Source organism: Papaver somniferum, chromosome 1 (assembly GCF_003573695.1).
Source record: "Papaver somniferum cultivar HN1 chromosome 1, ASM357369v1, whole genome shotgun sequence".
Taxonomy (NCBI): Eukaryota; Viridiplantae; Streptophyta; class Magnoliopsida; order Ranunculales; family Papaveraceae; genus Papaver; species Papaver somniferum.
Window position 1 is genome coordinate 82,860,062 of NC_039358.1, and position 13,576 is coordinate 82,873,637.

Sequence of the window (13,576 nt, forward strand, 5' to 3'; positions counted from 1 at the left end):
TGAAACGTCTCTTCTTGGAAATTTCATTAGGAACCCGTTCTTGTAGCTTTGCCAATTTTATTGACAAAAAGGGGGAGAATTAATGTGTAGTTCTACTACATATACGTATGGTTTTCGGATCATTGTGTAAGGGGGAGTGGTTTCCATGTGAGATGGAGTATTGACTAAGGGGGAGTGATACATATCACCGTAGTATTATTTTTAAAGTCGTGATGCAATTGGACTTTGATGTTACATAATAATATTATGTCACTGTATAATGATGATCGAGAATCTCGATTTCTCTCATTGTTATAACTACGGATCTTCAACAACGGTGATGATAAACTTACAACCTTTGGGATCATTGGAGTACTTGGAAGGACGAAGATTTCAGGGAACGTTGAAGATTAGACTATGGAATAGGAGCCACTAAAGTTTATCTTTTTTGTATTCCATATGTATTAATAGTTTTGTCACTAAAATTGACAAAGGGGGAGATTGTTAGAGCATAGCTCGGTCGACCTCGCATGCGTTGCTATCTCAAGCATGTTTGTAAATGTTAGTGATCAAAACTATGAGTCTTGATTTCTAGTCTACATAGCTAAGTCTCGGACTAGGATAGAAAAGTGTAGTTGAGCTCAAGAACTTCATGGCGATTCATCATACGACAACGAATATCTACTCAAGGAACCGTGGAACTTCATCAACAAAAAGGTATGTGGAGACTTGAACTTATCTATCACTCAAAAGTCTATCTCTTCTATCTCCTACTTATTATGAGACAAAAGTCGTATGCTATATAGACTGGATCATACACATTTGATATTTTGAGCCGAGTATATCTCGCCTATCTATATCTCGAAATCATGTGTTGGTAAAGCGTTTCGCTTTGATGGGTTTATCTTCACCTAATAACGAAAGTCATATTGTTTCAATCACTTTGAATATCGCTTTGACGAGAAATAGTGTAACAACTATATAACGTAACGTCCTCTAAGAATGTTTCAATGATTGGAATGAGAGTTTAGGTCTATATAACCAATGATGGATATAAGCATTTTGTGGAAACACATATGTGCATAAGTCTTATTCCTTAATCTGAAGTTTGCGAACTTTGTTGATTGAGAGAAACCGTAGGAATTGGCTTTGCCAAGTCCGCGAACTCAGTTTGCGAACTCAGTCCGCGAACTGACGGAAGTTCTCTTGCCGAGAATTTCTGCTGGGATTTTCGAAAAACTCATTTGCGTGTTTAGGCTGCGAATTCAGTCCGCGAACCTAGTCCGCGAACTGGTGGAAGTCTCCTTGCCGAGATTTTCTGCTAAGTTTGGCAAACTCTGCCGGTTGTCTTAAGTCCGCGAACTTGTTTGCGTACTTGAGTGGGTTATGATCTAAAGATGTGCTCTGAACATGAAACTTAAATTACTAACGAATGCAGTATGCAAACCGTGGCCATAAAGTTCATGAGCCGATTCAATCGAATCAAATCATCTTTGTTTCAATTGTGTCTTGTGTAGTTACATAAGATCTCATAGCAATTGAACAACTCTCTAACTAGTTCATTTGAGTCAATTGAACTAGATAGTTATGGTGAAGAAGAACAAGGTTAATATGAAATGCTCATATGGTTGACCTTTTGGGTTACTATGTTGAACCAACATACACGTACATGTTTGGGCACGGTTTTCACAAACCCTGTAAACGTATATCTCAAGTGTGTGTGACAAGCTAAGTTTTCGATCTAACGGTTGAGAAATATTAGCTTGAATCTAAATCAGGTTTTCATCTAACGGTGAATATTGATTGCTTTGTAACTAAGGAAAAACCCTGATTTGAAGACTATATATAGGAGACATCTAGCATTGGGCAAAACTAATCCCCACACGTCTGTGTAATACTAGTGCGCTCGCTAGAGTCGATTCTCCTCTAACCTTTGGTTTTCTTCTCTAAAACCAGGTTAACGACTTAAAGACTTCATTGGGATTGTGAAGCCAGACCGATACTACTTTTATCGTAGTTGTGTGATCTGATCTTGCATCTTCTATCGTACGAGTACAATCTTTGATTGGCTTGAGATCGTGAGAGTTCTCCAATAGGCAAGATAAAGAAGTCACAAACATCTTCGTCTCACTGTTTGTGATTCATCTTGTGTATTCAAGTAAGATTGTTGAGAGGTGATTGATTAATCTAGGCTGTTCTTCGGGAATATAAGACCGGATTATCAATTGGTTCCTGTTCACCTTGATTTCATATCTTAAGACGGAACAAAAACCTAGGGTTTTTCTGTGGGAGACAGATTTATCCTTTGATAGACTTTTCTGTGTGAGACAGATTTGTTTATTATCAAGTCTGCGATTTTGGGTTGCAGCAATTCTTGGTTGTGGGTGAGATCAGCTAAGGGAATCAAGTGCGCAGTATTCTGCTGGGATCAGAGGCGTAGGAGTACAACTACACCTTGAATTAGTGGGAGACTGATTGGGGTTCAACTATAGTCCAGTCCAAAGTTAGCTTGGAGTAGGCTAGTGTCTGTAGCGGCTTAATACAGTGTGTATTCAATCTGGACTAGGTCCCGGGGTTTTTCTGCATTTGCGGTTTCCTCGTTAACAAAATTTCTAGTGTCTGTGTTATTTTATTTTCCGCATTATATTGTTTATCTTTATAATTGAAATAATACATGATGTGCGTTAAAGGTTAATCGATTAGAGATCCGACATTGTGGTTGTTGATTTCATTGATTAACACTTGGACATTGATCTTTGACACCGTCCAAGTTATTCCTTGTATTTGATAAAGACTCGCTATTGTTTTTGGCTTGAGTAAAAATCAAATCAAGAGAGAGATATTAACTCCTTGAGATACTTTTATCTAGATTGAGTCTGACTGTCTAGTTGATTCTCTAGCAAAGTATTTCAGAGTTAGTCCATACAGATTGCTAATAGAAATATTGGGTGGTGTTGTTAGACCCTCGCTTTTTCAATTGGTATCAGAGCAGGCAAACACGTTAAAGACCTTATAAGTTTGTGTTTGTATCGATCTGATTATGGACGAGTCTATCTCTAATAACGTACCAGTTCAGAAATTACCAGATGATTCTAAAAGCTTGGATTCACCTGAGAGAACTGTCACATCTAAGTCAATATCTAAACATTCTCTTGATGTAAAAACTGTTGATTGGGAAACTCTCCTATTTCGGAGTTAGTCCATATAGATTGCTAAAACGCGGGCGCACATAGGTGGACTCCAAAAACCATTATGATGTTTGGAAAATATGCTTTTACTATTTTCAGATAAATTTTGTTTTATAAAATTAATTTTCCAAAGTGGAATAAGGAAAAAAATAATGAAAAAGGATAAATTTGATTAAAAAAATTAACTAAAGAGACAAGGCTTGGATAAATATAGGTTGTTTATGGATTCTCACTTCTTTAATCCAATCGATAATAGTTTGAAATCATTCGGTTTTGCAACCTGATTGTTCTTTTGATTATGAAAAAAATTGAACGTTATCAATATAACTATTCTTCTACACATCCTGTCCATGCTATAATGAAGAAAAAAATGTGTTTGCTTTTTTGTTTCCCTACTTTATTAGTTCTTTTTTGTGAGAGTTTAAGACCAGTATAAGGGGGGAAGAAAAATAATTGTGCTTTGAAAACAAGGAGAAAGAAGGTTAGAATTCTCATTGAATTTGCATCGCATCAGATGTGGTTGAATCCACGATATGAAAATGGATATTTCCTTGGTTTCTGTTTAATCCCTTTAAATGTTGGTAGTTCCTTTGTTGTCTGCACACTTAGTAATTCAGGTATGAAACCACAACTACTAGGTATAAGAGATTTGATATGATTGTAAGTGTTAAATTTTTCTTACAGATATCCTTCAATACACAATAACAATATGGTAAACCACCTTCTCAATCTGACCTCAATACCAACTCATTCATGCCAATTCGAGACAACGTAATAACAGTTAATTGATTTTGTAGCTAGGTGACATTGGGAGATGGATATTATTCGTTTAACCTAGGGCTCAATCCGTGTCGTAACGGCATGGGCATATTTTCTATTTAGTTATGCATTTTCCATCATATGAATATTAAAAATAATAATTATTAATATCAAGTTTACTCTTCTTGTCATTACAAAAGTAAAGGAAAACCTGATAGATATTTTTATTTTTCATTCCACAAATCCTTTCTAGCATTTCCCTCCTTGACATTCTCCAATACTATGCCTCTCCTTTCTCGAGTTGTATCCTCAAGCCATCCATGATATTATATCGGAAATAATTTTTACATATTTTGTCCCAAAAAAATTAATTATTTGATATGTTTTTTAGTTTACAAAGATATCTTATCGATCATTTGAAACAGTGTTACCTTTCTGCATCTTCCTTAGTGAACGATGTTAGGATCTTCATGGACCATCGGAACCTATTATGTGCCTGACCATATTAGCACGATGTTGTACCTACTTGACCACCTTGGGTTAAGAGGTGTGCGGTTTTAATGTAAAAGGCCTCGGTGCTACATAAGGAGATGCCCAAGCTTATTAAGCTCCATATGTACTCCTCTTTCTTCCATGTGGGACTATCCCTAGATATACATATGTGGTTTATCGCGCCACATACTCCAACAATCTCCACCTTGGCGATATTAAACCACTTCACCAGTCCAATCAGACTCCACCATATGATTACCATCTATATATGCTACCCATCGATCATGATTATTGTCACTATGCGCCCTGAAATCCTACTCCACCTTGAGTTAATGAGAAGGAAAGCACTAACTCCACCTTGAGCGTTAGTTCAATATTGAACATTGCCCTACCAATCTGTAACCCTGCTCCACCTGAGTTAATGGGTGAGACACTAACTCCACCTTGAGCGCCAGTTCAACTTTGGGCCTTGCATTCTCCAACTTGAGTCTAACTCCACTTGCGCCCTAAACCGTGTGACATCCAAAACCACTTCTATTTTCGGACAGTATCCCCAACCATGTGCTCTGTTACCAATTCTTAGGATCTTCACGGACCATCAGACACTATTCGGGGCCCGCCATTTGACCCCGAACCCCACTTGACCACCTTGGGATAAGAGGTGTGGGGTTTTTAACTAAAGGACTCAGTTCTATGTATGGAGATGAACAATCTTATTAATCTCCACATGTATTCCTCTTTATTCCACGAGGGACTATCTCTAGCTATAATATGTCGTTTATCGCGCCACATACTCCAACAACCGAGCGGAACCAAAATATTAAACTATGTAAGCTGTAACAAAATTACAACACTTGAACTCATTCGTCTCAAGAATAATTGTATAGATATTAACAGTGTTCGGATCCTTGTTGTTTTTTCCCCTTTAAGAATAATATGAAAAGAGTAAAACTCAGAATCGACTCAACAGTACATATCGTATTGTATGTTATTACTATCTCAATGACATAATGAAAATTTAATTCATTAACTTAAGCTATTATATTTTAAAATGTCAAGTCATTTCCGATGTTAAGTGTTGATGCCCATGCTATTAGACACCTTCTCTTTTCTGATGACTGTATGATTTTCTTTAAAGCTAACATGGAGGAATGCATCAATCTTATCAAGGTGTTTCAGGATTTCAGTCAATCTTCTAGGAAAATGATAAATTCTACTAAGTATGATATCTTTTTTAGTGAAAACACTGCTCCTGACATTGCTGATAGCATAAGCCATCTCATGAAAGTTCAGAATATTGATATCAAGGATAAAAATCTGGGCTCCCCTCACTTCACCAATAAAAGCAAAGTGCAGGCCTTCAAACCTTACATAGTTTAATTAAAATTTAAACCAGATGGATGGAAAGCTACTCTATCAACTGCTGGGAAAGTTACTATGATCCAATCTGTTACCTCTACTTCAAGTATCTACCAAATGAACGGCTTCAAGCTTCCAAAGGCTACTTGTAAGGAGATAAATGTTATTCAAAGAGACTTTTTTTGGAATAAGGATTAAGATAAACCTAAAGGTCTATACTACATATCTTGGAATGTTGTTAACAAACCAAAAGAACTTGGATGCTTGGGTTTCAAGAATATGGAATATTTCAATAATGTCATGATCACCAAAACAGCATGGAGACTAATCACTGAACCTTATTCATTATAGAGTTGATCTATGAAGGTTGCTCATTTCCCAAACCATGAAGTCATAAGAATGAATACCAAACCTAAACCTTCTGATTCTTGGATATGGAAAGGTATTCTTGAAGGCATTACTAATATCCAAAAGTACTACATTTGGAAGATTGGGAATGGTAATCTAATTCACATTTGGGAGGACAGATGGTTTAATGGTCAAATTGACACCCTTCCAAAACCACCCAACTTCCCTTCTAACCTTAACATTGTCCATCAACTACTCAACACCAATGGTGATTGGGATCTTGATATTTTAGCTTTATGGTTCACCCGGGATGTTCAACAGTCTATTCAACTTACTCAACACAACATTAATACTGAAAACAAAATAACCTGGAGACTTTCCAACAAAGGGGTTTTCTCTGTGAAGTCTCTATATGATAAGCAGATTGCTGATAAGTATGCCAATGATGTTCTCACTTCTCCTTGGGATAAAATCAGGAAATTTGATACTTCTCCAGCTATTCAGTTATTCATATGGAAATGTGCTCACGGGATTCTTCCAACCAATGCTAAGAATGCCAGTATTCTGACATATATTGATCCAATCTGTAATATACGCAAGAGTGCTCAGCAACATATTACTCATGTCCTCCTCTCCTTCCCTGCTGCTTCTGACGTCTGGGGAAAATTGTTTGGGAATATTCATCAGCTATTCAATAACTTCTGTTATTTCCATGGGATTAACAACTGGCTCACTACTTACAACCCTAGTACCAGGCTACCAGCTGGAATGCAGCTTTTTCTACTATTTGCTGGTTCATATGGAAAGCCAGATGTGATCTGGTTTTCAGGAACATTACCCCTTTTACAGATAGTACTGCCTTGAAAATAACTCAGCATATTTGCTTTTTTAATAGAGTGATAAATAATCCAGGGCACATTCTGAACAATATGTACTACCAGGATACCAACAATGAACACCTTGCAAGAAATGCTAGGCTTATAAGCCATCATAAGGAAAAATTTGGAATCACTGTTAGCATAAGTATTTTGGAAGTAAATACTAACAATGCTAATGGTGATTTACCTCCTTATACTAACTTTGCTTTAATTGCTATGTCCTTTTCAGGCCAATGTGTGGGAGCAAGGAACTACAAGGACACAACAATGAGACTCAACAGAGCAGTCAGAACAGACAGAGGAGCTCATATAACACTGGAATGGGGCAAAGATATGCATAAATCCAACATAGACTTTGCAGCTGAAGATGATGAAACTTTACGGGCCATTAAGAAGTGTTACCGAATGGAGGTTCAAGAAAGATTCCAAGTAGGATTCAACCAGACTCATGGAGGCAATTTTGAAGCTATTGATTTTTTCTTATGCACCTTAATTAAAGTATCTCTTCATCGGAACCTCTCGGCGATTAGATTAGCAAAAATTTCCATTCAGTCAAACATATATTACATAATTTAAATTGGAAAGGTTTTAACCTCCAACAATTTTTTGATACTCTCCAATCAGTTCATGTTTCGACTGCTGAGACGAATATTTATAACTCTCAACCAATTATGGTCGTTCAGAATGATACTAATCTTAGCTTATCTTAACACCGTTATGTATCTTAGAGTTAGTTGCTCTTTTTGGGCACTCTCTCGGTTAAAAAAAAAGCTACATAGCAAGCCATGAGATAATAGTTGATAATTAGAAGACCAAGCATAAAAACTTTTAGACTTTTAGGCAAATGGCCGGTCAAAAAGTTTATTTGTCTTGCATTTAAGTCCCTGTTTGTTTGGCGACATTACCTTCTCTAGGTTTTTAGGTAATAAAACAGAAATGATCAGACATTTCAAACGAAAAAAGACAAATCTCTGGATACTGAGCACTGCACAGACGAGCTCTTGCTAACAAAAAGGAAATGGTGGGAAAAAGCAGCAAAAATGGGTTTCAGTTTTTCCACCAAAAACCTTTCATACACCACACCAGTAGAGACCAGAGAGTACTAGTGAAGGGAAGGATAGTGAGAGACTCTAGAGAGATTGAAAATGGAAGGAGGGTTGGAAACCAGAGAAATTATCAACATGAAAGAGAGAGTAGACGAAGATGAAGAAGAAGAGGAAGAGCAGATTTGCAGGATTTGTTATGGCCCTGGTGATTCTGAAAACCCACTTCAGTACCCTTGTGCTTGTTCCGGGAGTATGAAATTTGTTCACCCAAAATGTTTCCTCCGCTGGATGAAGCAACGCATCACTCCTAAATGCGAGGTTCACTCTTTCTCTATCTCAATCAATTTGTTACTTAGGGTTTTATACTTTTATTTTAGTCCGACTAAAAAACACACACAAAACTGAATAGAGCAATTTGATGAAACAAGGGATTTTGCCTTGTATTTTTTTTATGTAGATTGTAGACTAATGTTGTTAGCATGATTTTTTACAGGTGTGCAAACATAAATATTCTGTATATCGTGTTTATGCTGAGAATACTCCAACAAGACTACCTCTCAGAGAGTTTGTGGGTGGGATTGCAATGAAAGCATGCCATGTTCCGCACTTCTGTCTGCGGTTTTGTTTTTCAAGTTCTCAGCAACTCCTTGTGGCTCCCTTAATTGCATTTTGGACATGGCGTTTGAGTTTAGTAAGGAGCCTTTCTGAAATTCAGGGATTAGTTCATAGTCATATGTCTCCTTCAACAGTTATGATGGACTGGTTGTATGGATCTGTAATCAATGTCTTCTATATGATCTGGATGTGTGTCTTTGCTTTAATAATGGGATTAGATAATGAGATTCATATTGCTCATGAAATTGGTGAAGGTGCTGGGGAACCGCAAGCTATTGCTGGTGTAAGAAATGAGGATCATGTCGCACCGGGGTTAAGATTGTTGGTAGCTCCTCTTCTTCGGGGTTTTCGAAGAGTGGTGGTGATTGCTATCTCCACGTTTGATGTTCCTCTACGACGTACTGGTATTTTTCTGGTCAAGATTATCTTATTTGTAAGTTCCATTCCCTTTTTACCATTCTATATATTTACATTAGTGGTGGAATGTCAGCTTTAATTGGTAATATATGAGTTGCTTCCTAGTGGTTCAACATAAATGCTGAACCAAACAATTATTGAACCAGATTGTAAACTTTTACCTCACTGGAAAAGTTCAAAAAATTTCATGATAATTTAGTAATTTAGGCATATGACATATAGTACAAAGATAGATATATCAAGTTCTAATATGGTGAATGATACTGTTATATGTTTAAGATCACTTCCAGTTATAACAATTACAAAGAAGAAGTATTCGACTATCTCAAACCATTGCTGGTTTATTATGTGAGCTTCTATTATCTTTGTTGGACCAGACATTGAGCTCGACATGTTTTTCGCAGTTATCTAAGTCTTGTAAGTTGTATCATTGTGACCTAAGTCTCACTTTCCGTTTCTTTTTCGCTTATTTCAGTATGAACCTTTTTTTGCATCCATCAAGTATACCTATGTGCAATTCTGTGACTGTTCACAAATCTTTTGTCTGAGGATTTCATACATTATATTACTATAATTATACTCTCCCTTTCTCTCTTTGCAGTATCTGATTACCAACGGTGTGCTGATATTGGTGCCGTTCTCGTTAGGACGAATTATTCTGCATTGTCTTTCATGGCTTTTCTTTGTGGCTTCGTCGATTTTCATGCTATTTATAGAGTCAGCACTCTATATAGGAAATAACTCAGTGAAGAATGCATCACATGCCGTTACAAATTTGTCTGCTGAAATTCAGAATGATTGCCTGCGTTCATGTGCTATAGAAGTGGTTGTTGAAACCCTGGCTGCAAACAGTACTGGACCAGGAGAAGCCTCAAGCAGCGTATGCAAGCCACTTTCAGTGTACCGAAGCTCAGGCCTATATGATGGTATTACTCTTGCAACTGGATATACGATTGTTGTGTCTTTGGTCTTCGTTTGCTCTGGTATCCCTATGAGAACTGTTGCATCAAAGATACGCTACTATGTGAGGGTATTCCTGAGAATTTTAAAATATCCATTCTTTCTGATAATTCATCTTGGAGTCATTCCTTCGGTGTATGGTTGGTGGCTGGATGTTTGTACCATTACGATGCTTGGGAACTCATTTTCTGATAGGGTAGAATTCTTTTCGAAATTCCCTTTATTAAGTTCTTCGATGCATTGGGCGGTAGGAATCATATACATGTTCCAGATACACATCTCTACTAGCCTTTTTCAAAGGGTATTATTCTTTAGCCTATTTGATGAAGTTGACTTCGTTACTGTATAATCACCAGTTTCTTGTGTAGTAATTTTTGATGATATATTACCTTTAACTAATTGTTCAGGTTTTGCGTAAAGAAGTTCTAGAGTTTCTTCAGAATTTAGCAGATCCAATCAGCATCATTTTACATGGACTTACCAATGAGGTGTGTTTGCAAGCTAGTCGATTCCTGTTCTCCATTGCCGTTAATGGCATTTTGATGATATATCTAGTATATTTACCAGTTACACTGGCCATTCTGTTAGCACCAACCATCATCCCTCTGCATATTTCGTAAGTTGCCACCTACTACTTGTGAACCACATTTCTACTTCTTATTTTGTGTTTGCTGCGACTGGTAACACTGAACCAGGTTCTTTCCAAATTGCAGTGTATCTGAGCCATTCACAGAGATTCCTGTAGTCATGCTTCTGCTCCAGTTATGCTTACCTTATGCAATTGAACTGCGGGAAACAGTTGCCGATCTAATCCATCAGTGGGTTACCTCAGTTTGCTGTGTACTTGGCTTAAGTGATTTCTTGTGTTCAAGACCTGGGCACATTGGCGGGCAGTACAATGTGAAAGTGGAAAGGGAGCAGGACGAAGCGCATGATGGAATTGCTGCTCAAGATCCAAAAGAAAATACTTTCACCTCACAGAATTTTGATGGTGTTGAAAACTGTGCAAGTGATCCGAGTGATAATGGGTAAGTGATTTAACTGTGTAATCTTTGTTTATGATTTTGAGTAGCAGGAAAAAAACAACTAGTTTTATCATATTCACGTGCGGAATACGATATGCCAAAATATATTCATAGTGAAATATCTAAGATGTTCAGTAATTTCTTTTGAAATGTCAAATTTGGTGACATTATTTTCAAGCACCTGGTACTGTATCTTGTCTTCGATACCAAATTTAAGCTTAAATCTTCTACTGGATCTCTCAACTATTTGCAGCTATGCTTTGGTACTTCATGTTGTGTTGTTGGTCGTACTGGCATGGATAACGTGGCTCCTCTTCAGTTCATCTTTGATTATCGTATCCCTACCACTAGGACATGTACTGTTCAGTTTCATTTCTAATCTCCCAATAACTCATGGCATCGAGTGCAACGGTAATGTAATTGTAGAGATTGTAGTTTCTGCTCAGTTCCATGCTTCTTAGGTGAATACTGTTATTAACTAAACTTCTGACTTCTTTCCTTAGATCTGTATGCCTTCTTTATTGCAAATATTTCCATCTGGACTTCTTTCACTGGAGCAAGATACTTCATCAGGCACTTTAAACTTAAAGCAGGGATAACGCATTTACGGTTCAGGGATTTCTGCAAGTTGTTTTGTAATATCGTTGAGAGTCGTGTTATATTATCACTTTGGGTATGGGACTGATTCGACAGATATTTTCTGTTTCTCTCTGAGCATTCTATTTAAAATCTGACTTTTAATGTTGATACTTGTCTTTTGGTTTCAGATCATTGTTATTCCAGTGTTAATAGGACTTTTATTTGAGTTTTCATTCATGGTGCCAGTTCGAGCATTGGTGGTTAAAGCCCCACCTTTACTCTTGTGTCAGGATTGGGCAGTGGGGTTCTTCTTCTTTAAGCTGTGGAGGACATTGGTATTTGCTGTAACTCTTTACTGCGTGTATCACTTTTGAAGTATCACTTTTGAAGTATCACTTTTGAATAGCATCTAGTAATGGACCCTTAGGATGGAGGTGCACATAGTGTCACGGCAAAAATGTGATCGACATATTCCATGAGTGGGACAAACTGAGGTTGATGTCTAATTGATTCATCAAAGAAGCGTCTCGAGCACGAAACTCTAGAATTTGCCTACATAGAGATATACACAGCTCTTAGAAGCCTCCCTGAATATTAAAAAAACTTATAAAGTCTGAGAATACTAATTCAGAGACAAGTTTTCGCTGGGTTCAAAATTTGCTTTCGCTTTAAGTTACTTGAATTTTGGTAAGGAACTGTTATCTTCTAACATTTGTATCAACTGTTTTCGTTATACAGGTGTTGCTGAACCATAAAATTGTTCTGGCAGATGAAAGCTGGCGGACTAAGTTGGAAAGGGTGAGACATCATGATTTCTTGAAGCTTCCAGGGAGTTGGATGCTGCAGGAGATATTGATCCCAATCGTTATGAATCTGCTAATGTCTCTCTGTCTTCCCTACGTTTTCGCAAGATGGATAATCCCCTCGTTTGGTTTTTCGCTAACAGTATGCTCAACTGTCAATCGGTTTACTTGGATAGCCTATCTGACCATAATTGTACTGTTTTCCTGTGCCAAAAGATTTCCAGTTTGGATCACCAGCCTTCACAATCCAGTGCGAGATGACCTTTATTCCAGTTTGGGGCTACAAAATTTTGGTGAAGCAGCAATGGAGTGCAAAATTGAGATTGGTAAGTTGGTGAGATGGATATCACAGTCTCAAGAACGCTAATGTGCGGGATACACTTAGATTTGATGTAACCTAGGAAGTATCTTAAAACTCAAAAGTGAGCTGTTTAGCTGTTATGTTCTTTTGTTTTCTTGGCAGAGCATTCTTTTGTTACTGGGAGCAACTTTGAGAGAGAATCAAGTGATTCAATTGCCTTAAACTGTGAAATAAGCTCCAGTGTTGCTTGTAAATACTCGGAAGAGGGGCTTCGCTTAGCGAGTAGGATTTTCTTTACTACTACAGAAAGGAAGGTTTCGGTTCATATTTTAAAGTTTTATCTAATAACATGTCGTACTAGAGTACTGCAAAACGCAATTTAGACATGAATTCTAGTCTATTATGCAATCTTCAGTCTCTGGCATGTCTGCTGGGGAGCCACTGATTCTGATGCGATATTATGTATAGCTTGGATTGGGTGTTGGACTTGGTTTTTTTGTGCATTTCTTTATTAATGGCATATTTTTCAGACAATTGGTCATTTGCTGTAGATATTGTCTGGTCATGCTAATATTGTATATCTAAGAATCGATTTGGAGGAATTTTTCCTTGATCAAGTTCCTTATATCCACAATCCAGCCAGAATGAAATAATCGGTTTAGATGATTGGTTCCAAACTTCAAATAAGGTCTGCAAATGTGTATTGTGTTGGTTCTGTTGTCGCATTGGATCCTAATACCGTCCTCGCCACATATTTGTAAGCAGTAAGTTCTTGCATCCCAACTAAAACTAGAAACAGCTTGAATTGGATGCTAGATCATTCCGTT

At 37.3% G+C, this 13,576-nt stretch overlaps 1 protein-coding gene across 2 annotated transcripts; it reads left to right on the forward strand.

Moving 5' to 3' along the window:
• Positions 1-7,996: 7,996 nt before the first annotated feature.
• On the forward strand, positions 7,997-13,260 carry LOC113292442 (probable E3 ubiquitin ligase SUD1). 2 transcript variants are annotated; one of them, XM_026541449.1, is made up of 9 exons: positions 7,997-8,367; positions 8,543-9,097; positions 9,683-10,342; positions 10,449-10,657; positions 10,755-11,069; positions 11,320-11,477; positions 11,570-11,739; positions 11,834-11,989; positions 12,384-13,260. In XM_026541449.1, exons 1-9 carry the CDS (start codon positions 8,149-8,151, stop codon positions 12,813-12,815), a joined length of 2,874 nt encoding a protein of 957 aa, XP_026397234.1. In that variant the 5' UTR covers positions 7,997-8,148; the 3' UTR covers positions 12,816-13,260. The 2 variants fall into 2 exon arrangements, with proteins under 2 accessions (XP_026397234.1, XP_026397235.1); XM_026541450.1 differs by having other exon boundaries at positions 11,834-11,980.
• Positions 13,261-13,576: the final 316 nt, after the last annotated feature.